At 44.3% G+C, this 24007-nt stretch overlaps 1 protein-coding gene across 1 annotated transcript in view; it reads left to right on the forward strand.

Moving 5' to 3' along the window:
* Positions 1–24007, forward strand: part of WDR49 (WD repeat domain 49) — a 176056-nt gene that overhangs the window by 26379 nt on the left and 125670 nt on the right. The window contains exons 3-6 of the mRNA XM_054983530.1: positions 6985–7425; positions 8250–8426; positions 11443–11617; positions 20076–20243. Of these exons, the coding sequence (XP_054839505.1) occupies positions 6985–7425; positions 8250–8426; positions 11443–11617; positions 20076–20243 (961 nt within the window). The remainder of the gene's footprint in view (positions 1–6984; positions 7426–8249; positions 8427–11442; positions 11618–20075; positions 20244–24007) is intronic.

A 24007-nucleotide genomic window follows, 5' to 3' on the forward strand; every position in this document is an offset into this window, starting at 1 on the left:
AAGCTATTCATTATTGTTTTTTTGAATACGGCTGTCATTTTAATTTGACATAAAATTGTGATTTAGATTGTCATCTATTCATAACATTTTAGAGAGTGTTCATATTTATGAGCTCTGCCCATAATGGAGAAAAAAATCTGTGGGGTTGGAGTATACTCTTCAGCTGTTACAAGCGGGAGGAGAGGTGATTAGAGATGGGCAAGAATGGGGGAAAAAACCCGAACAAGCTGTTCAGTGTTCGTTCCCAACGATGAACACGAACAGCCGACCGGACCCGAACATGTCCCGTTACCGAACGTGTTCAGTGTTTGGTGTTCGTCGGCGGCAGAGCAACCCCCTTAGCACTTAGAGAACCCATATTCACAGGGAATGTGCAGCAGGCTCTTCTCCAGCCACCACCCAAGTTTGGTCAAGATTGCAGTATGGATCTCGCAGTTATACATTCCCAAATTCAATGCCCCCAGGAAACTCCCAATCAACACAAATGGAGCCACCCTCCCCAGTTCACTTGTGCACCATGCAGTGGTCCTGAATATGTGCCGCCTCCCCTCTTGGGGACAGGGGGTCTGGCCACTCACCAGCAGCACCCCCCATGTGCCCACCCGCCAGGCCTGCGGGTGGGAGGAAAATTATCCACTTATGCAGCAAGGTGTGTGAAGACTGCGGCCGCCAGGCCTGGGGAGGCAGTGGCATGCCACCTCTCCTCAGGGGGAGGGTGGTCTGGCTGCAAGTCGGCAGAATCCCCCATGTGCCCACCCAACAGGCCTCTGGGTCAGAGGCGGACAACGAATCCGCTTGTGTAGCAAGGTGGGTGAAGATTGCGGCTGCTACGGCTGGCGGGGACAGGGAGGCATTGGTGTGCTGCCTCCCTCAGGGGGCAGGGGGTCTGGCCGCTCACAGGTGGGACCCCCCATGTGCCCACCTACCAGGCCTCCAGGTCAGAGGCAGACAACACATCCACTTGTGCAGCAAGGTGGGTGAAGACTGCGACCGCTGGATGGTCAGGGAGAGGAGGACCCCGGGGTTCCAGGCATGGCAACAAGCCTGGAAGATCCTGCAAGGGGGACGGGAAGACCCTGATCCATCAGTGGCTGCTGGTTTCACCCACCTCCCTACCATCATGGAAATGAGGGGATGAGGTGGTGCAAGTGGTGGGGAAGGGACTCCTCACAGTACCCGAGAGGGAGAGGAAGAAAGAGGGGACATGAAGTGGTCAGGGTGGGAGAGGGGGACCCAGGGGTTCCGGCTGCAGTGACAAGCCACACCTGGAAAATCCTGCGACAGGGCCTAGAAGACCCTGTCAGCAGCTGTTGGCTTCACCCACCTCCCTGCCATCACGGAAAGGAGGGGAAGGGGTGGTGCAAGTCGTGGGGAAGGGACTCCTGGCAGTACCTGGGAGGGAGAAGTATGGACTGGGAACTGGAAACCTCCCAAGCAAGAGGTAGTTGGGAGGGGTTGGAGGGGTCCCAGAAAGGGAGAGGAAGAAATAGGGCAGTGGTGGCAGCTACCATCGCCCACCTTCCTACCTTTGTGGAAAGGACAGGAGTCGTGGAACACATTCCCACCTGGCTCAAAGGGGTCCAGTCAGTCTTGTTGACAGGGGAGCTGCCATGCTGTGCAACCGACTGTATCCCTATACGATACAATTGGCTGCACAATCGCAGTCGAGCTGCCCCTCATGACCAAGGAGGGAGCAGTAACAGGATAGTCCCTCATGAAGCAGCGGTTTACATGACCCGCCTTCCTGCCTTTGCAGAAAGAAGGGGATGGGCAGGATAGGAGTCATTGCTTGAATGGGTCAGAGTGGTTCCAGAGAGGGAGAGACAGAAACAGGACAGCAGCAGCAGCAGCAGCTGACATCGGCCACATTCCTGCCTTTGTGGGAAGGACATGAGTCGAGGGACCCATTTTCCCCTGCTCAGAGGGCACAGCGTTTGCAATAGATAGGGGCACCGTGCAGCTCAACTACATGTGCAACAGCTCCTGAGCTGTTGCACAAGTGCCCAAAGGAGGCTGCTGCCAGCATCACCCACTTTCCTGCCTTTGCAGAAAGGAGGTGTCATGATGATCTGGCTGTGCCAAGAAGGCCTATCAAGGTCTCAGAAGCCTGTTAGCAGTGCAAGTGGGCCTGGCTAAACCTGACCCAAACGTGCCAGCCCTCATTCGAGATACCCGCAGGACTCGACGGGTAAGGGTGTGTGGCGATGGCATGGAGAACTAAGGGGCAAGATGCTTTAGTAGCCTGCGGAACCCCACGCACTCCACAATGGATATGAGCAAGCCATGTAGGGCAATTGTCTCTGCCAAGACACGAAGGCCCACCTCCTGAGTGCTCAGTCTTGATGTTCTAAGCGGCACTGACCCAGACCCTGAGGGGACAACCTCCGCGAGTGCGGCCTGCCTGAGTGCTCCGCTTCCACCAGCGTCACCCTCAGGGCAAGGTGACCCTCCCACTGATCCCCTCTCAGAAGAGCTGGTCGCCCCCTTTCTCCCCCCAATGGATGTTTCGCTGGGCAAGGATGGAGACCACAGACTCAGGTGGTGCATCTTCAGGTGCTGAGTCAGGACCATTGAAGACAGGTGCTTCGGGTTTTTGCCCCTGCGCACTAGTACATCACAGGCATAGCACCGCACCATGTGGGGGTTATTAGGAAGGGCCCGAAAGTGCCTTCATACAGAGGCGTTGAAATGTGGACCGCTAACTGTCCCAGGGGAAGGAGGACAAATGGTTACAGGCTGCACCGCGAAGCTGGCCACTGACGATGGGGTGAGGGGTGGACTGCAGGCGAGGACAGCACCGAGAGTTTGGGATGGGGACAAGAGGGATCTTTCATGAAACATAAACCATTCTTACAGGGATCTGTCACCCACCTCCTCAAAATATTGAGAGAGATCCTCTCCCCCAAGTGGAAAGACCTCTTTGGCCTCCTCCACAGCCCCCACAGGTGAATTTGGGGGAGCGGGAGGACTCTCTGCTGCCCACGAGCCACAGCCAGTACTGCTTTCCACAAGTAAACCAGCAGGACTACCTTCACACTTCACCCCATGACCACCCTTGGCAGCCAACACAACAGGAAGACTCATTGTGCCACCAAACTAGAATTAAGGAGGACAGAAAAGGAGAGAACGCAGGTTTCTATCACAATTCTGCCATGGAAGTGACCTTGGAACAATCAGTCACTTTCTGTCAGCCTACCTTAGCTAATAGAGCGGTTGTTAAGAAAAAACAGAATCAGTTTGTAAATATCTAAACAAATAAATTGAGCAAGACTCTGCAGAGGGTGGGCATGTTAATACCCATAATAATAATGATAACAACAATAATAAAATTGCTGCTGCCCCTTTTTATCCATACAGGTCCTTTTGAGAGGTCAAAAAAGCTACCTCTAAATTGCAGCAGCAGAACTGGTATGATCCAACCCATTTTGGGCAATGCTACGTTATAGTTTTGTGTGTTCTGGAGGGCATAGTCTTTTGGAGGGAATTTATAATCCTATGCACGCTTCCTTGGGAATAAGTTGAGCTTAGTGAGGCTTATTTCTGAATCCTTGAGCATTAAATCAGGCTGTAAAACACCTTTTGAGGGAAAAAATGTAGCTTCATATTGTGCATGAGAGCCACAGTAGTGTGGAGTGTCAGGGCTAAGACTGGAGACCCCTAAGCTCAAAGCCCATAAAGTTCACTGTCAGACCTTGAATCAGTCACAAACAGTGAAATCCTAAACAGAGTAACAACCTAACAATGGTTAGGATTCACTTAACAACCTGCACATTTGTTAAGATAAACTGGCAGCTATGGTAAGAAGAGAGTATGCCACTCTGTATTAGTTGGAGGAAGGGGTAGGATAAAATTTAAATAAATAAATGTGGACATAGACTCTTGGTTGCCTCTACCTATTAGTAAGATAATCCAGTTGAAATCTAGTCTAAATTCCTGCTCAAAAAGGCAGGATTTCCATGCAATTATACCACAGAGCATCATAGAAGCAGAAAGTAAGCACACCGTTTTTCAAGGTATTCTGCTTTGATCGAACCACTCTGGTTTGAGCAGCATTATTTGAGTCATCTAGCAACATACTTTGCTTTGTTCTAGCAAGCTCTATGCTTTTGAAAATGCATGTTAAACTTCTAACAATCCAGTTTATAAAAATCTTCAATAAAGGTATAACTGAATGTCAAGCAATCAGGCTTTAAATCAGGTGTTTCTATCTTAAAATAGGAGAGTGCAGGTGAGTTTTCAGGTGTGGTGTAGTGATTAGAGTGTCAGACTAGACTCTGGTTCAACCCCCCACTCAGCCCTGAAGCTCACTGAGGGCCAAGCTACAAGTGACAAATGACACTTGAACGGCAAGTGGATTGAGTGGAGCGCAAGTGAACAGGGAGAAATACACTTGCCGTTCAAGTGTCATTCGTCACTTGTAGCTTCGCCCTGAGAGTCTCAGCTATAGAAAACTGCACAAGTCTGCAAAGGTGATCTGCCACCATTTATTCTGCATCTGGGTGTTATATTCCCTCCCCTGACTTACAGAGATACAACACCTTCCTGCAGTTTTTCTGGTTAAAAATTTGTTTCTCCCTGCCCTGCTCCTTCATTTTCAGATTGCTCCCCACTAATGTGAGTACAGGGAATGGAATTTCTTGTTTCTAAAATTCCATTTTTTGTTATAGCCATTGATTCCTCTTATTCTCCCTTTTCTCAACTGCAGGATTTCTCATTCACTTCTCTTCAAAGAAAACTCAAAGTGCCCTTTGTAGCTTACTTATTTTAGGTAGAATTTTCTTTATTTAAACTATAAACTATAAACCATAACATAATTATAAACGATAAACATAGAGAATAAGAAAAAACATAATGTTCTAAACAGAAGATACACTAACAATAGATATATCTATATAATGTAAAAAACAAACAAATCTAAATTACACTACAGGTTGAGTTCCGATTTTCTCCGCAACAAATATGTATCATTTCTAGAGTCTCACTTATTCTAGGTTAATCATAAGAACCCTCTTTTTTCTATTATTCAAAATCCAAATGTCATCAAATTCTTGTTATCCATTTCATGTAAAAAGTCTATAAACGGTTTCCATTCAGTCAAGAAGTTAACTGATGCCCTTTCTCTAATCAATGAAGTAAGTTTTGCCATTGACGCAAGCTCCAAAACTTTTGTCCACCGTTCCTCCACTGTAGGCAATGTTGGAGTTTTCCACTTTTGTGCATAAAGTACTCTTGCCATTGTAATAAAGTATAAAAACTAAGTTCCAAAGCTTTTTTCCAACTGGCTGTCCATTATTCCCAACAGAAAAGTAAGTCTCTGGTTACAACTGAATTTTAATCTTCAAAATCTTCTGAATCGATGATTGTTTCTGCAACCAAAAACTCTTTGCATTCTTACATGTCCATCACATATGAGAAAATGTCCCTTCTTGTTTAGCACATTTCCAACATACATTTGAAGCACTCTTATACATTCTAGCCAATTTTTCAGGAGTCATATACCAATGATACATCATTTTGTAAAAAAATTCTTTAACACTAGAGCTTAATGTAAATTTCAACCCCCTTGTCCACGTATTCATAGAATCATAGAGTTGGAAGGGGCCATACAGACCATCTAGTCCAACCCCCTGCCCAGTGCCCATTGCTCCATTAATATGTCATGTCCACATTTTTTGTCCATTTAATCATACATTCTTTTATTTGCTCTTCTTCCATCTCAAACCTTGACAAAAGTTTATTTATTTTAGAAGGGAAAGGTCAGAAGAAATCAGAGGCTGAACATTTCTGAGGTAATTCAACATCTCTCTCTCTCTCTCTCTGAGGGCCAAGCTACACATGACGAATGACACTTGAATGACAAGTGGATTGAGTGGAGGGCAAGTGAACAGGGAGAAATACACTTGCCGTTCAAGTGTCATTCGTCATGTGTAGCTTGGCCCTGAGATAAATCAGAACATGCACAGATTTCAGTTCTTAGGTTCTTTACAGATACTTAATGGCTTCTATTTTGAGATTTTGATTCCCTTGTATTTCCCCAACCACTCTAGTATACTTTCAGTATCCTCTTTCTCTTTTGGGGGTTAGGAAGGCTAGTTCCCACTTTCTAGTACCCCAATCCTACCTCTTCACACACTAACGCTCTTCTTCAATTGTTAACTGAATCTGAAGGTTTCCACAGGCAGTTTCTGACCACACCCAACTAGGGATATCTTCACTCTCCAGAGCTACTTCCCTGTTTGTCCCTGGGTAGGGAAAATCTCCTCTCCTTAGAGGATCTATCCCCTGTTCCTTGGCCCATTTGTAAGTCTGCACTCACTTCCCAAATCCCCTTGCCAACTTTCCCCAGTTTTCCTGTCAGTGTTAAAACTGCTCACACTCCTTCTCAACTCTTCACACTACATCTCTCTATCTCTGCTTGGACTGAAAACAGTCCCTCCCCTTTTCAATTCATGCTACCCAATCAGATCCCTTGGAGTAGCTTGTCACTCACAGCTCTCTGATTCTGGGTGGGAGTAACCCTTAACAGTTGTACAACTATGTGTGTACGGCCCTTCCAGGCTTCATTCAAACGAGCAGTCTGTCACAGAATGCTTCAAACTTTGCTCCTAGACAGGTAGAATATATGCCGTTATGATTTCATGCATTCACTTTCCTACAAAAGTATGAAGATGTGGATTAGGATTGTTAAATCTCTGCTTTGGCCCTGAGACTCAAAATTGTTGTGAATATAATATGGATGGAGGTCTATGTACTCTTCCATAATCTCTTTGGAGGAAGGGTGAGGTAAAAATATGTTTTGTCATATGGTGAATGCTATGTCAGTGATTTGCCTGTGGGGAGCAGGCACCATGAAACTTTCAGATTAACTCAGACATGATGCAATGAAGGTAGATTGTTCATTCAGTCGTTATCAAGTGATGTAGCTGCAAGTGAAACTTTAGCAAGTTTGTGGACTCTATGATTTCACTATTTTCTTCTTTCAAGTCCTCAGAGTTAAATGAGAACGTGGGTATTACTAGAGAAGAGTTCATGGAGAAAATGTCTGTGGTGGTTAGGCAAGGGACCAAAGAAGAATACGGTGACCTGTTTGATAAGATAGATTTGGCTCGAGATGGTTTTATCGATTGGGACAAACTTACCTCCTTTGTACTGCTTGAATTGTACGAGAGAGAAGAACGAACCAAGTTATCAGTTATTCCTCAGTGGAAGGACCTCCGTCTTATCCCACCAATCCATAAAGACACTGTTGAAAACATAACATTTTTGAAGAACCTCAATGTCTACCTGACTGTGAGCCGGGGCGGATTGCTTGGCATCTGGGGAGAGAGTTTAACATTACAGAGGACTCTTCAAATCACTGCAGAAGCTGTCAAGCCCAAAGACCTCTGGGTGACTTCTCTAGTTGCACTACCAAATGTTAACAAGGTGCGTAGCTGTATTGATGAAAGTAGGATAGTGCGGCTGAAACATTAGAGGAACTTCCCACAGCTCGGCTTAGGTGCTTTCCACTAGAAGAAGGCGCAGCAGAAAAGTTGAGAAGCAGTTTTTGCTAATTTCTTCTTCCCAGTGTAGACTTTCATTTCACTCTCATGCTGTTCCCAGGGATCCACCATCCTCTAGAGGACTGATTTTGGGGTTCACAGCAGGCTGCAGGGGAAAGAGAAGGTCAGAAAGTTTTCTTCTGCGATTGTTGCCCCACTCATGTTGCATAGTAGGATCCAGACCCTTATTTGGAACCCTGTGAACTGCCTTTCCCTTTCTTGAGGAGGGGCTGGAGTACACCTCAAAAAGTCACCATGTGGGATGCATCCGTGGTAATGACAGGGAGGACAAATATGGCTTTTGTCCTTCCTCTTTCTGCCAATAAACAGGCCAGGACATCATCCCAGAGAAAGGAGTAAAGGGTAGAATTCTCTGATACAGCCCATGCTACATTTGACAGGCGTGGAGATCCCCAGAGACTTGAACACCCAGGAATCATGGTCCTATAACCTGCATCCTGGCTTGCAGCATAGGAAAGATGAGATACAGCCAAGCGATATTAACTAAAGTGATCATACTTGCCATTAGGATCCTGTCAATTTAGTATGAAGCTCATCATGAAAATAAGCTTGTTGTGTTGATGTTCTGCTATGGGATGTGAGATGTAAGGGGCAGAATGGGAAAATGGGCAAGTCTTTTGGGCTGGCTTAGGACTAAAGGAGCTCCCCCCTTCCCTTTTCCATGTTAACTTTCTTTCTTTCATGTAGGTGGCAGTTGCATTTACAAGCAAGGAGATTTACTTTGCAGAGCTGAATTCCAAGCAAGGGTTCTCTTGTCAGTACAGACTTCAAGGTCTAGAAGGAACAGTGATATGCATGAACTATTGGTACAATCCTCATGATGGAAATGAAGCCATTTTGACACTGGGGGATGTCTGGGGACAGGCAAGTACAAGGCAAAATGACACAAAATTGAGCAATGACTGAACATACAATTTTGCATTAAACTAAACCAGACCATTAATCTGTTTTGACGGGCGGTGAATGTCCAGAAGCAAGACTTTCCTAACATGTGCTCCTTGAGATCACTTATATTATTGATGCCCAACATGGTGCCCATGGTGTCTGCCAGTGGGTTTCCTGACACCCATTTACTTCTTCCCCAAAGCAAATAGCCAGTACTGGCTTTTCTCCACCACCTGGGGGCAGAAGGAACATCAGAAAAACCCAGCAGGTATCATCTTGTGCTTGCAGCAAGCACTAATTTAGAAATGGCTGCTTCCCTCAAAGGGAGGATGCTTGGCTTGTTATCTCCCAGCCCTACCACTTCATGGCAGCCATTTTATGATTGGTTGCAGTTCCATTTTCTGGTGGTACCCATTCTCTGTTCTTGGCCTTCCTAAAGTGCCCACAAGCTCATCAAGGTTGGATCTCATCTCTAAATGGGATTGCTGGGTCCCTCTATCCTCTCAGCAGGAGGATAGTGGCCTGGAACTTACCCTTGTGCATGCACATCAGCACACATGCGCTCCGGCGGCGCCAAGTGCGTGGCATGCGTGGTGTGTCAGGAAGTGACATCACCACGCCAAGTGCATGGTGACATCACTTCTGTAAGTGACGTCATTGCGCCGACTGCGGGAGTGCTCCTGTGCTCCGATTTTGCCAGTCTGGGGCCAAATTGGAGCGCAGGGATGCTCCTGCGGCCAGCACGAGGGGTGGGAGCACGTGCACGGCATGCGCTCCTGAGGTGTGTGCCAGTGGCAGACAAGCTCCGGGAGTTTGCCCCCTCCTGCCAATCGCTCAGCGATTGGTGGAAAGGGGGCAAATGCCTGGGAGTTTGCCTGCCATCGGCGGGCACCTTTTAACCCTATCTGTACATGGAGATGCTTGGGGGAATGAACCTAGTCCAGCCTCCACATTTCCAACTAAAAAAGACCCAGGTCAGAGGGATGAAAAAGATTTCTCTCTGAGGGCTTGGAGAACCACTGCCATTCGAAGGAGACCAAATTGAATCAGAGGGAATGGCTTTAATCAATATAAGGCATCTTACGTGTATAGTGGAAAATGCTTTTAACCTACAAGGAATGTGGGAGATTATTGATCAGGTCTCCTTACTTCTTAAATTAACTTTAAAAAGTCACATAGAGCTCTACACTGGATTGGAGCAGCAATTGTGAGAAAAGAAGCTGTTAACCTTTTACTGCACCATTTTCTTGATCTAAATTCTCTCCTACTAAGATCCTAAGTGTCACAAGCAATATTGTGCTTGTAGTGGGACTTTGCCACTTTCCTTTTCCTGCTGCAGCCTGCTGTGCCTCCTAAAATTTTGCTACCACAGACTAACACGGCTAACTCCTCTGCATCCTAAAATGCAGTGGCAGTGGAGTGGGTGGGACAGTGTATTGGGCATATTCCGCACGTCTGCCCAGGACCTGCCTGTATCATCTAATCACACCTAGGCAGACACATGGAACTGGCAGTAAGCCCTCCCCTAAAGGTCCTTCTCTGCTAGATAAAGCATGCGGGGTGGGAGGGAGGGACTGGGACAGCCGTCTGTCTCAGCATGCACATGGGAGCTGAATTGCATGCTCCACCCCTGCTTTAAAGGCAAGCTTTGGGTCACGTGTTAAAAACGAGTTCAGTTGGGCTTTCCCCAATCAAACTCTTGTTTAGTGCACATATAAAGTGACCCTTTGAAGAGGGAATTGACAGAAATCTTGTGGAAGTGGAAATGTCCCTTTTACAACAGCTTCGGTCTAACTCTGAAATTCCTGTGGCTACTTTTCTTAGAAATGAAAATATTGAAGGATTTTCTGTGTTCTGTATTGCTTGGCCTTCAGCAGTCCAAGTTTGGAGAGGCATTGCAAGTGGAAAGAGGCTTCGGATCCAACATACTAAACCTTCACTCAAATTATTAACCCACGGTGGGAAAACACAGTAGGTCAGATCCTATTAGAAGCAGAAAGCTGCTTGTAGATGTGGACCTATCCTACCTCCTCCTCCTCCTGCAATCTCTGAAAAGCTGATGCTGGGAAATGCTAATGCAAAATGATATGGGGCACAGGTGTAGAGACTGTATGGAAAAGGAATGGAAAAACATCGCTTTCCCTCTCTTCCGCTGGTGGAGTTTCTGCATATTCAAAAGATGCCATCACTGAAAGAGAAAAGTGGGGAAAGTATCACGTTTCCCGTGCCCCATGGTTTTTGTCCCCGGGGCTGCCAGAACTCCGAGCACCAGCTTTTCTGAGATCTGAGGATGCTAGTTGGTGTTGGAGTGAGGGTAGGTCCGGAGCACCAGTGCTAGCAGCTCATCATTCACAGAATCCAACCCACTGTGTTTTCCCACCATGGGATTAATAGTCTGGGTGGAGATTTAGATTGGAAAAATAGAGTCTTGAGGAGATGAACCCCCCCCTTTCTATCAATGCTGCAGCTTTTCTCCACCTGTGGCTGCTTTTATTGGAAACGAACATATTAGGAGATGCTGTTCCAGTTCTCCTGTGTGTTTCATATGTCATTTGGCCATCAGAAGTCTGGCTCGGTCGAGATTTCTTCCCCCTGTTGAAATATAAATCAATTGTATCTCAACTCCTCGTATTCATATTCATGAATTGCATTAAACGATTTCAAGCTGTCCAAAGTTTTGGTCCCTTCATTTCCCCTTAGATTGGGTCATCCTCGTCTTTGTCAAATTCATACCCTTGCCAAGCTATATATATTGCCAAACTATACATATTTAACTGATGTCCATTGTCCTTTCCTAAGCAAATCCTGGCAGCCTCATTAATGAAAATAGCCATTGCAATGGCTATGAAATTTAAATGCTCGCACATTATGCATTTATAACAAAGTAGAGCCTTTGTACTATAGTCCAGTTATTGCCTTCGGTAATAGGTTGCTTTGAAATGTCGAGAGTAGTAAAGATACAGCTTTTAAAAAATATTAATTCTATCCCTCCCAGGTTCAAGCAATTGCCTTCAACACTGCCCTGATCTCATTGTTTGAACGGCCTTCCAATTCCCATGAAGATGAAAATGTGACAATGACGGTTAATTGGCAGGAGCTGGTCTCCGGATATCACAGTTGTTGCTACGTATTGAGGCACAGACTTCATGACAAAGAATGGGTCAGACAAGGTACTGGACTTGAGAAACAATGAAGGGAGTTTACTTTAAATCCTGTGCTCCAGCCACCTTTTGTCATATACTGTGGGCAGTAGGCAAAATATTAAAATAGGAATATACTGCTCTGATTCTGGAACTCTTGGCCCCAACTGCTCATAAATCAAGTAAGAGCCTGTAACTGTTCTGAACAGGATTTATTTCTTTGTTATTTATGTAGGTGTTATACCCTGCTTACCTCCCCAATATGGACTCAAAAGGGCTTATAATAATGTTCTCTTCTTCTACATTTTATCCTTGCAACAACAATCCTGTGAGGTAGGTTAGGCTGAGAGAATGAGCCTGGAGCAAGTGGGGATCTGAACTTGGGTATCCCACATTCTAGCTGGACACTCTAACCATTATCCCACCATTTATTTATTTTTTGGATACATTTACATACCACCTTTCTGCCATTGTATTCAAGGTGCTTAAATAGCCTGCGATATAATTGATTTAACTTACTTAAAATGTATATTTTCCACTTTTCTCCCAATCAATGGGACTGGAATTGGCTTACACTAATATAATATGCAAGATGCAAAAGTAAAAGGAGACAGAAAAGGAAGATGAATTTCAGGTATACACTTCTAAAGAATTTATAAAACTGTGTCATGTTGACCAGATAAAATGGCCTTGATACCTACCAGGAAGAAGCAATTCTCATGGAAGTAGAGTTTTGTGTTGGGGGGCGGGGCAGGCGAGGGAAGTCAAATAGCATCTGGCCCTTTAATTTTGGGGAAAGTTCCTGGTAGTCCACTGTCCTGGAGTGCATCAGGTATGGTACCTAGGATTGCATTGCCGCTGGCCAGTGCTGAGCTAAATGGGCCCTTAGCCTGCTCCTTGAGCTGTGCTTTAATGTCCCAGTCTGCCCCTGCAGCAGGTTCCAGAAGAGGCCACTTGCCAATGGTTATTCTTGTGCCTGGAGCCAAAGAAGGGAAGCAGTTCTACACATGCTGGATGCCTTTCACTTCAGAAATTAAGGGTTGGTTCCCTTCCATTGATGCAGCAGCAGCCCCTCTGTTGGAATAAAGGTGACTCAGCATGCTTGCACACTGGGGAAGGGGCTGTTTCCCTCTTTTCTCTAGAACTAGATTGTGTTGTGTGTGTGAAGTCTCTCTTGCTCTGAGCTAGAAGTTACCGTCCCTTTGTTTTCCCTCTCCTTGTGGTCTTGCAAGAAGCAAGATGATTCTGCAGAACTCTCGGTGCAAGCATGCCAGAGACAAACCCACACTTGCTTACTCTCACTCACATGCAGACAGATTAACTGGTCAGTTGTAACAGGGAATAGTGTTACTTAGATTAAGTTTGGATGTTTCTTCTACAACTAGAAAACCACACAGCTTCAATAAAAGCAAGTTTTATCTGTTGCAGTGTACTGGCTCGACAGATTTCACCACATGTGATTCCATGCTTTCCTGATTGTGCAACTTTGCTGCATTAACTAACCAATATTCCCAATCAGAAAAACATTTCTGTCTATAATTTTAATTTAATTTAATTTAATCTCTTACATTTATATTCCGCCCTCCCGGCTTTCACAGGCTATAGAGGAGGGGAAGGAGATTGTTTTTTGCTGGTTCCTCCCTTCTAGCGCAGGTTCCCATTTTGCCCCCCACATTGTTCCTGGAGGTCCCGTTATTTGCAGGAGTGCAATTTTGGAGGGTACAGAACAGAGTTGCTAGGTCTCCTGCTGGCAACCTGCTCTACCCACCACCAGTCAGAGTGACAGTGAGAAAAGAATAGACAAAAAATATCACCATTGGGCTGAGATATAGTTTCTGGTGATGCCTAGAGAAGCATGATGTCACATCCAGGTTTTCTCTCAAAGTGATGTTATGCCATCACCAATGGTGCCTCCCACGCCCCGCTTCCCTAATCTCCCTCTGGTTGCCAGGCCATGCCTGACAACACTGGCACAGAAGGATGCAGTGAGTGGGGGAGGCATGAAAATATTCTGACTCCCCTTGTCCTGTTTAGGGTCCAAGCCAACGTATTTGTTTTAATACCCTGCCCCATATAGGCTGAATGCTCCCTTTTATAGCTAGTTTGGTGTAGTGGTTAAGAGTGGCAGGACTTTAATCTGGAGAACTGGGTTTGATTCCCCACTCCTCGGTTTGAAGCCAGATGGGTGACCTTGGGTCAGTCACAGCTTCTCGGAGCTCTCTCAGCCCCACCCGCCTCACAGAGTGATTGTCGTGAGGATAATAGTAACACACTTTGTAAACCACTCTGAGTGGGCGTTAAGTTGTTCTGAAGGGCGGTATATAAATTGAATGTTGTTGTTGTTGTTATTAGCCTCTTTTTTTACCCAAAGTCATTCCCAGGAAGTTCAACATTTGAATTCAAAACTGTAAAAGACAATCACAATTGTTCTTAGATCTAAGTCCATGTCATGTCTCATGAAGATTGGCTCTTTAACTTTAAAAGCAATAAAGTGCTTTGCATGCACGGCATACCCCTAAAAATTCACATCTGAATAATTGATGGACTTCTTAGCCTGATGGGAGGAATAGCTCCCTTGTCGGCCGCACCAGTACTCTGGCCTGATATAAAATTCAACAGCAGAACCTCGATACAAGTGTTGCCGGGCTTCACTCCCCCACCATAATTTTCTCCTTAAGCAGGGTTCCCAGTTTGGTTTCTGAAGAAGTGAGCTGTGGTTCACAAAAACTCATATTGAAGTAACTTTTGTTAATCTGTGCCATGAAAAGCTTCAGCTGCCAATCTGCCCACATTAAACCTCTATTAAAGCAGCACCACGTTGTTTCTCAAGGCTGTTAGCAGCCCCACAGCCCTACCTTCTCCCCATCCTACCATCTTAATAACACAATGGCCTCAAGAATACAGAAGTGGGCCATCTCTGATGTAAGGCCTTAGTGATAACCACATCAGAAGACTCCAGGTCCTCAGCAAATCTATAAAAAGGGTTTGTTATGTCCTTTTCTTAGTCTGAAAGCAATACTTTGGTTATGGATGTGCTGTTGAATGGCTTTTTAAAAAACTAAGAAGCTGATTAACAAACAATTAGGCCTCTTTAAAGGTTATCAAATAAGTGTGAGGGAGCTACTGCAGAGACATGGCTGCGATATGGAAGAAAATGTGTTTGATTGCAAATACAAATTTAAAGCATAGTGTGGCAGGAATAATAATAACAACAACAACGTTTGATTTATATACTGCCCTTCAGGACAGCTTAACACCCGCTCAGAGCAGTTTACAAAGTGTGTTATTAACCTCATGACAGTCAACCTGTGAGGTGGGTGGGGCTGAGAGAGCTCTGAGAGAGCTGTGACTGACCCAAGGTCACTCAGCTGGCTTCAAGCAGAGGAGTGGGGAATCCAACCCTGTTCTCCAGATTAGAGTCCTGCCGCTCTTAACCGCAGATTCTAGAAGTAGCAGAATTACTATGAAGATGGAAATAAAGTAAGGAACATTTTTAACAAGAGAAAGATGCAGGTCCAGTAGCACCTTCAGGACCAACTAGATTCCCATGGCATGAGTTTTTGAGAGTCATACCCGGGACATCTAGTTGGTCTTGAAGGTGCTACTGGACCTGAGTTTTCCTCTTCTACTACAAACCAACACAGATACCCACCCGAAGCTTTTTAACAAGAGGGGATTAAAAATAACATTCCTTAGAAATACCATGTTCTCAATATCAGAGGTGAAAGAAAAGAGGAAAATGAGATAATTTATTAAGGTTGCTAACTTTTTAAACCGGCTCCTTTGTCTTGGAGAGACAATGATCCTGAGATCGCAAACAGCAATGAACATTTTCCGTTGCCGAACCAGTTCGCGGTTTGTTGGGCGCGGAATGGCCCCCGTGGCACTTAGAGAGCCCATATTCCTGGGGAGTCTTTTGCAGGCTCTCCTACAGCCATCACCCAAGTTTGGACAAGATTGCAAAAGGGATCTTGGAGTTATACCCTCTCCAATCCAAGGCCCCCAGGAAACTCCCACAAAAATCCAAGCTCAATTATACTCTCTCCCCAAAGGCTAGCAAGTAGCAAGCAAGAGCTCTGTCCCACCTCACTGCTCGCTGAAAGTGAAACCCAGCCTGGGAGCCCACGGCTATTTATAAGCACAGGTCCCATTGAGCAACGCAGGAGGTCTGTGTTTGGCCGTCAGAGCTGCCTATCAGGGTTTGCAGGGATGAGATTGGAGTGCCCATGGCTACAGGACACCCCCTTCCCCCTCCCTCCCCTAGGTGTCTTCTCCCAACTTGTAACCGCTTTGCAGCTCCGTGGTTGGAAAGAAGACCTGCCAATCAAGGTAAGATGGGCTTCGATTTGGGTTTCCAGGGCGACAGAAGGAGCGCAGACAGAGTTCAGGCATTCCCCCGGCTCCGTTGCCAGGGGAATTGATTGATGGTGCCTGAGTGTCTGGCTTCCCGAACCACGGCCGAACGCACCGAACCAGACCCCTTCTGAATGCTGGTTCATTGGCCATGGACGATCACGAACTGCCAGATCGTGATCGTGTGATTGCCATTTTTGTGGGCTTTTGAAGTTCGTAATGTGGCTCGTGCCCATCTCTACCAGTGAGTCCTAGAGATGTGTGACATCATATCTTCATTTTCCAAGGAGTGATGTCATGTCGTTTCTGATTACTCCTCCTGCATTATCCCAGCCTCCCTAGTCTTCTGCTGGTTGCCATTAGGGTTGCCAGAAGGGGTCCAGAATAATACTAAACCTCAGGAAGAGGGGGGGAGTGGCACACATTTTTTCTATTTGTGTGCATGCAGAGTGTGTGCCAGCTCATTGATGTCACTGCTGGAAGTGGTGTCATTGTACTGACACCACTTCCGGGCACACAGGCTGGCTGGCCACTCCCGGGCAGCACCGTGCAGCCACAGAATGCTGGGCAGGCGGGAAAGTTGGCCACTTCCCTCGCCACTTGGTGCTTAGAAGGTTGGGAGCTGGTCCAGGCAGGCAAGCTGTCTAGAAGCAGAGAGGAGGGGGAAGAGGCAAAGGTGGTCTATGTGCCTGGTATTTGGAGAACATTTCCCTCAGACAGTCCACAAAAATACCGTACTGTCTGGGTTAAAACCGGACAGCTGGCAGCCCTAGTTGCCATATCTGGCAACTTTACGTTGAGGCCCTCCAGTATCTGGCATTTACAGCCTTGCCTTCTTCTAATCAGTCTCCATTGCAATCTGAACTGATGCCACAGATTTCCACACTTTCTGAGGAGGCTGTCTGTAGCATAGCCATATTAATCTGTTCTGGCTTTGCCTCCATCCAATCAGGATGATGCATACTTGCAAACAGTAACTCATACGGAAACCCAGTGGGTGAGCTTTATTGAGGCTAAGTCATTGTACATTCTAAAAATAAAACTTTCTGGGTTTAAAAGAAAATGGGCCTCCAGTTTTAATTCAAGAAAGGAAGTGTCCTTAGGATATTGGATGGCAATCTGTTAAAGATAAAGGGAACCATCTCTCTCTTTCTTCTGATTTTCATCATCTTTCCCATCAGCTTTCAAAAACACGTTCCTGAGTTATGCCCTGTTGAGCCCCGGTTCATATGAAGCTTTAACTGATGGCTTCTACTGAGGTCTTGCTAATTTTAATTTTTGCTGCATTCTTTAAATATTAGAAATGAACAGACCATTTCTTTCTCAACTCTTCTACTCCCTTTCATCTTTTCTTCATGCAACAGAACACTTTAATTTGTTATATATCTTCCTGATACGGAAATTACTCTAACATCACCTTTTTTTCAGCCTGACATCCTCCAAGGAGCTCAACTTACAATATAATTTAGTCAGAAACAACTTTATGTCTTCGTTGCGAATGGTGTAGATTACTTGGCTTCTGAAACCCATAATGTTTCTCTCTCATTAATGTCCCTACAGCTCAAAGAGTCCAGCCATGAAGCACGGTTCTGAGGTTTTTTTAGACATTCTAATCTGCCTTTCCAGATGGACTGCAAAGCAAAACTTACCATAGAATATAACAAACCAATTCCCCAGATAATTATGCTTTAAAAATAATAGTATAGTATAGTATAGTATAGTATAGTATAGTATAGTATAGTATAGTATAGTATAGTATAGTATAGTATAGTATAGTATAGTATAGTATAGTATAGTAGAGAAATGGGGAACCAAAAAGGTTGAAAAAAACAATTTACATACACACACTCAGGGCTTTTTTTCTGGGGAAAGAGGTGGTGGAACTCAGTGGTGGAACTTAGGACCACACAATGACGTCACTTTGGGTCAGCTGGAACAAGGGGGGAGTTTTTTAAAGTTTAAATTGCCCTTGGTGAAAATGGTCACATGGCCAGTGGCCCCGCCCCCTGATCTCCAGACAGAGGGGACTTTAGAGTGCCCTCCGTGCCGTGGCATGAAGAGCAATCTAAACTCCTCTCTGTCTGGAGATCAGGGGGTGGGGCCACCAGCCATGTGACCATTTTCAAGATGTGCCGTAACTCTGTTCCACCACGTTCCTGCTGAAAAAAAGCCCTGCACACATTCACACATACACATACACAGGACTCTAATCTGAAGAACCGAGTTTGATTCCCCATTCCTCTGCTTGAAGCCAGCTGGGTGACCTTGAGTCAGTCACAAATCTCTCAGAGCAATCTCAGCCCTGCCTACCTCACAGGGTGATTGTTGTGAGGATAATAATAACACTTTGTAAACCACTCTGAGTGGGTGTTAAGTTGTCTAGAAGGGTGGTATATAAATGGAATGTTATTACTTATTATTATAATAAACGCACATACATACATATGAGTGCCAAGAAGACTAATATAAAAAAGCAAAAAATAATTCTAAACAATAAAACTGTATAATTACAACAATGTCAGTCTGGTTCTACATATAAGTATCTTCCCCTTGTGTAAAAATAATTGAACAAATGTGCCTTTACACATATGGATGTTGTACATTATAGACAGCTTACAAATGACCAGGTACTGTTATACAAATAATAATATACATGCTACCAAATGCTTCAGCTGTGAAACATTTCTCAGTTGTCTTAATTTGCTTAATACACAGTATATAATGTATTCCTAAAGTACAAAATACCTGATCGGGCACAGAGTAAACAAAAAAGTATATAAATGACCATGGAATGGATAGATCTCAATTCTCAATTCAAGGAATATAGGACTATCAAAGGCACACTTGAATAAATGATGGTATTTCAGTTGCCAAGGTGCCTCTATAAGCCAAGTCAAGATAAATCAGAGCAAAAATGGTGTGTATAGCCACAGCAAGGATTCCCACACCATTTTAGCTATGATTTACGTTGACCCACTCCATGATTATTTACATCCCTTTTGTGTTTACTCTGTCCTTGGTCAGGTATTCTGTAATTTAGAAATATATTATATGGTGTGTATTAAGCAAAGTGATGTTGCGGCATTTTGGGATGCTGTTTCAGCCCCCACCATTTTTTTGAGGCCGAGATTGGGAGGTTGCCTGCCAAAGCGGGTGAATGCAGGCAGCCTAGCCACCCTACTTCTAGATAACCTGATTGATCTGAATCCATTTTAGTCTGGTTGCAGCCTGCAGGCCTGGTTTTGGAATGGAAACTTCCCTTGTTGGCAGCCTACTCTAGGAGAGAGACAGAAGGAGCACATTTCAGTGCCATTGACTGTAGTTCCCTTTGGGATAACCTGTGTATTTGGAAGACCTTTTTTTGCAACTGTCCCGTTCCTCTCTGGAGAGGAGATTCCAGAAGGTGATATTGGAGACTGTTGTCCAAAAAGATTGTATCAAACCAGGCTTGGGGAAGAATGCACCAAAGTGAAGGGAAACATGAAAGCAGGACAAAAAAGGGTGATGTCTGATGCTCCTCAAAATAACACTACAGTAAGGAAGCAAAGGTGGAGCAAAACATCTGTGTGGAAACAGCCCAGATGAGCAGGGTAAAACACCTACATCTAAGAGTCTCTCCAAACGAGATGCCTGGGCGCATGTTCATCAAATGTCAGGAGACACAATGTTAGCCAGGAAGCATAGTTTTGAAAGATAGAGCCAGCGTAGATCGCTCCGGAGGGGATGGATTCTCTCACAGCCCTCCACTGCCTCTGGTGTCTCTCCTTCTGGAGCCTTTGCCCTGCCAAAGCTCAGTTAATTCTAAGTTTTAAGCAGTAAAGGCGCCAGGGTAAAAACTCCAGAAGGGGAGATAGTCCAGCACACCAAAGGTGGTGGAAGGCTATGAGAGAATCCATCCCCTCTGGAGCGATCTCCGTCAGCTTTGTCTTTCAAAACTATGCTTCCTGGCTAACATTGCATCTCCTGACATGTGAAGAACACGTGTCAGACGTTTCGTGAAGATAGACTCTTAATAAGGAACATTTCCTCTCAAACTGAAGACAGCCACTTACAAAAAAGGTTCATGATATTTGACCTAAAATACTTCATGTTGAATTTAATTCAAATGTCATTTTTTCCCCACATCTAATTTCAGTCGCGTACAGCTCCTCTTTAGATGTCTTTATATCTGTTACAACCAGTAGTACGAACACCCTGGTGCTGGCCTGGAGAGAGAAATTGAGTTCTGATCTTACAATGACAACCTTTCATGTCACTCAAGGAGTTAATGCTTTTGACTTCCATCCCAAGCTCAACTTAATAGGTATGTAACTACTGATTTCTGCTTTATTGTAAGATGTAATATGACAATCAAGTATCTGAAGGCGTAGCTACACAGCAAATGTAAGCTGGTTTAGCAGCCATTTCCTCTCTTCAGGGAACCCTTTGAGTTGTAGATTTTTTTGAGGGGGAAGGACTAGGAATGTCCACCACTACTATGATTCTTTGAGGGAAACTATGACTTTTGCAGCACTTTCCAAAGCAGAGTGAAGAGCTTAGTCAATGAGCTTAGAAGGGGGTCGTTGCTGCTTAGGATGGCAGCGTTAAACTGCTGTGCGATCAGTCAATAATTCTGCAATTTGCATATTCCCTCCATATGTTTGGAATGTGATATGCATATGAGAACTTCACATTGGATTGGGTGTTGGATTGAATGGGGTGCCCATGAACTGCATCCGCCATGCCAAAGTTTCTCTTTCCTTCCTCCCAGTCTCACAGTTCAGCAGCACAATGTTCATTCTCAGGAGAAAAGCATCAATGATTTGAATATGGCTAGTAGGCCTTACGTTTCCCATTCTTCATATTTCCTTTTCAGCTCTACAATGTTATGAATGGAGAGACCTTTATGAGCATTCATGAAGCTCATGGGTGAATACAGCCAAGTTATAATGGCTGTCTTTTGATGCTCAGTTAACATTCGGATGTTACATTTATCTAGCAGCAAAACGGTGGTAAATCAGCTCATGATTTTCCCCATTTGGCCCTTATAATCTGGTGCTAACACTATGGTACTATCATGTCAGAGTTTTTTTTCTCCCTGCATCTAGAGCAAGGACAATTTGATTTTGACAAATAAGTCCCTTATTGGACTTGTTTGCTTTGCAATTCCTGTTTATCGGGAGCTGAGCATCTTATATAATCGATCTGCTCACAATTTAAAACAATATTTCATGCACTGAGAGATCTCTGTCTTTTGGTGCTACACCTCTGAAGATGCCAGCCACAGCTGCTGGTGAAACGTCAGGAACTACAATGCCAAGACCACGGCAATACAGCCCGGAAAACCTACAACAACCATCGTTCTCCGGCCATGAAAGCCTTCGACAATACATCAATATTTCATGCAGTTTTGCAGTGGCCATCTGGATAGATGCAGTAGATGCTTGCTGTCAATGAAAAGGGTTCCTGGGCTTATGTGCATAAGGGAGTCCTCATTGGCAGGCCATGCATCCTTTGAAAACAATGACATTTAAGATTTATGTGACGCTTTAATGCTTGCACAGTCAGTAACAATGCTCATCATACTGGTTCATGCTTCAAATTTACTGAACTCACTGTATTTATTTGCTACTTTTCTCCCTGAAGGGACCCAAAAGAGCTCACAGTAAATACAATAGAAACATGGTGGACTTGCGAGGTAGCTAGGCAGTACTGGGGGGAAATAATAAGAGTAATGAGTGAGATTTTACAATTTCAAGTTAATAAGAACCCAGAACTCCTGCTACTGAACTTGGGAATGGAAGACATCCCAGCACAACATAGGACATTGCTATTTTACATGACGGCAGCAGCCAGACTTTTGTATGCGCAGAAGTGGAAAGTACAAGAAGTGCCAACTACTGAGGACTGGATTTACAAATTGCTGTACATGGCGGAGATGGACAAAATGACAAGAAAACTGAGAGACCTTGATCCAGGGCAGTTTAACACGGACTGGGGAAAGCTGAAACAATATCTGGTGAAAAAATGGGAGGTGGGAGGAGAACTGTGGCAGTTTGAAAATTATTGAGGTATACAGGAGGAGAGAAGTGATTATACCGAGGGGGTGGAGAGTTAATGGAAAAATTCTAAGCAACTCTATATGATTTTTAAGTATTATATTAAGTAGTAATAGTGTTGATACTATGAGAATTATTGGGATAGAAATTAACTAATCTATATTGTTTGGAAAGATAACCGTATAACATAGAGTGAATATATACATACATACGTAAATTTAAAGACAGGTCTAATTGTTAGACTTATGGTATATGTATAGATAAAGAATAATATATAGAATAGAAGCCTAAGTAAATGACAATAAGTGTGTATAATAAGTATGTGTATAGCAGTATTGGAATTGATGTATAAAGGGGGGCAAATTGTTTGTCCCATATCGAAGAGAATAGAAGGAGTAAGATAAAATATAGGTTATCAAAATGAATATTATTAGTAGTTTTAATGAAGAAGATAGATTAAGAGGATTTTATTTATATGACAATTTATATGACAATCTATATGTGAAAGGAAGTGGAAATAGTGCTTAGAAGAATCTGAAAGTATATTATAATAAATAAATAAAATAAGTATGAAGGGAGTAGCGGGAAAGTGGATAGGGGGTTGGAAAACTGTTGGAAGTCAACAAAAAGGGGGGGAAGGGAGGGGGTTAGAATTAGAAAAAATTAAAGAATGTGATTATAATTGTTATTATATGTTTCTAATCCAATAAAAAATTCTTTAAAAAAAAAAGTAAATACAATAGAAAAACACACATACACGCACACACAATTTAAATAAAACAGAAAGTTATAAACTGAGAGTCTCTCTACACGAGACATCTGTCTCGTGAAGAACATGTGTCAGGAGATGAAATGGTAGCTGGGAAGGGTAGCTTAAAAAGACAGAGCTGGTGGCAGGCAAAAGCTTTGCTATACACTGAAGCTGTGTGAAGGGGCTGTTAAATTCCAGAAGAGAAACATCAGCCCATTAGTACCTCTCCAGGTCCAAGCCCAGGTCTGGAAGGCAGTTCCAGCCCATTTCCATTCCGCGCTCCCCTCTGGTTGCGATCCCACACAATTTTGACTTGTAATCCAATTGCCAGAGAATTTGACCCATTACTAATCAGAAACACAGTAAAAATTATTGTAAATTGAAAAAAAACCCTGTATATAAAAGGGTATTGTTGTTGTTATACTTCTAAAATTCCCACAGTAAAGAGGTGCAGTGTATAAATAACAATAAGCATACAGGCCTTGCCCATATGCCTGTAATCTAAGACTAATGGTATAATCCTAAACAGAGTTATGCCCTTCTAAGTCCAGTTTGGTGTAGTGGTTAAGAGCGCAGGACTCTAATTAGGAGAGCCGGGTTTGATTCCCCACTCCCCCACTTAAAGCCAGCTGGGTGACCTTGGGCTAGTCACAGCTTCTCGGAGCTCTCTCAGCCCCACCTGCCTCACAGGGTGTTTTGTTGTGGGGATAATGATGACATACTTTGTAAACCGCTCTGAGTGGGCATTAAGTTGTCCTGAAGGGAGGTATATAAATTGAATGTTGTTGTTATTGTTGTTGTTGTTGTTGTTGTTATTGACCTAAATAGGCTTAGAAGGGTGTAACTCTGCTTAATATGGCACTGTAGATGTACAAAAGAATGGTAAAGAGTGGGGTATCAGTTTGAGAATGCCGGGATGTTTTTTTCCCCCCAGGCATTTAAATCTTGCTGTGTCCTGACTCTCTAGGACTGCCAACTTCCTGGAGAAAAATGACCAGTCCCTTTAACAGAGGTTCATAGGATGCTATTTACCAGGCACTGTTGTTACCTCCATGCTGTGAAAACCTTCAGCTGCCCATTTACATCCATTAAGCCTTTATTAAAAGGACAGGACGTTTTCGCCAGGCCTGCTGGCCACCCTACCAAACTTTTCATCCTTGTGAGATGGGCACCCCCTCCTAGCAGACCTGTCCAGTGACAGTGGCAGTACTGGAGCGTCTCAGGTGGGTAGCTGTTGTGGTCTGTTGTGGAAGAGCAAGAATCAGGTCCAGTTGCACC

This window comes from Eublepharis macularius, chromosome 6, assembly GCF_028583425.1.
Source record: "Eublepharis macularius isolate TG4126 chromosome 6, MPM_Emac_v1.0, whole genome shotgun sequence".
Taxonomy (NCBI): Eukaryota; Metazoa; Chordata; class Lepidosauria; order Squamata; family Eublepharidae; genus Eublepharis; species Eublepharis macularius.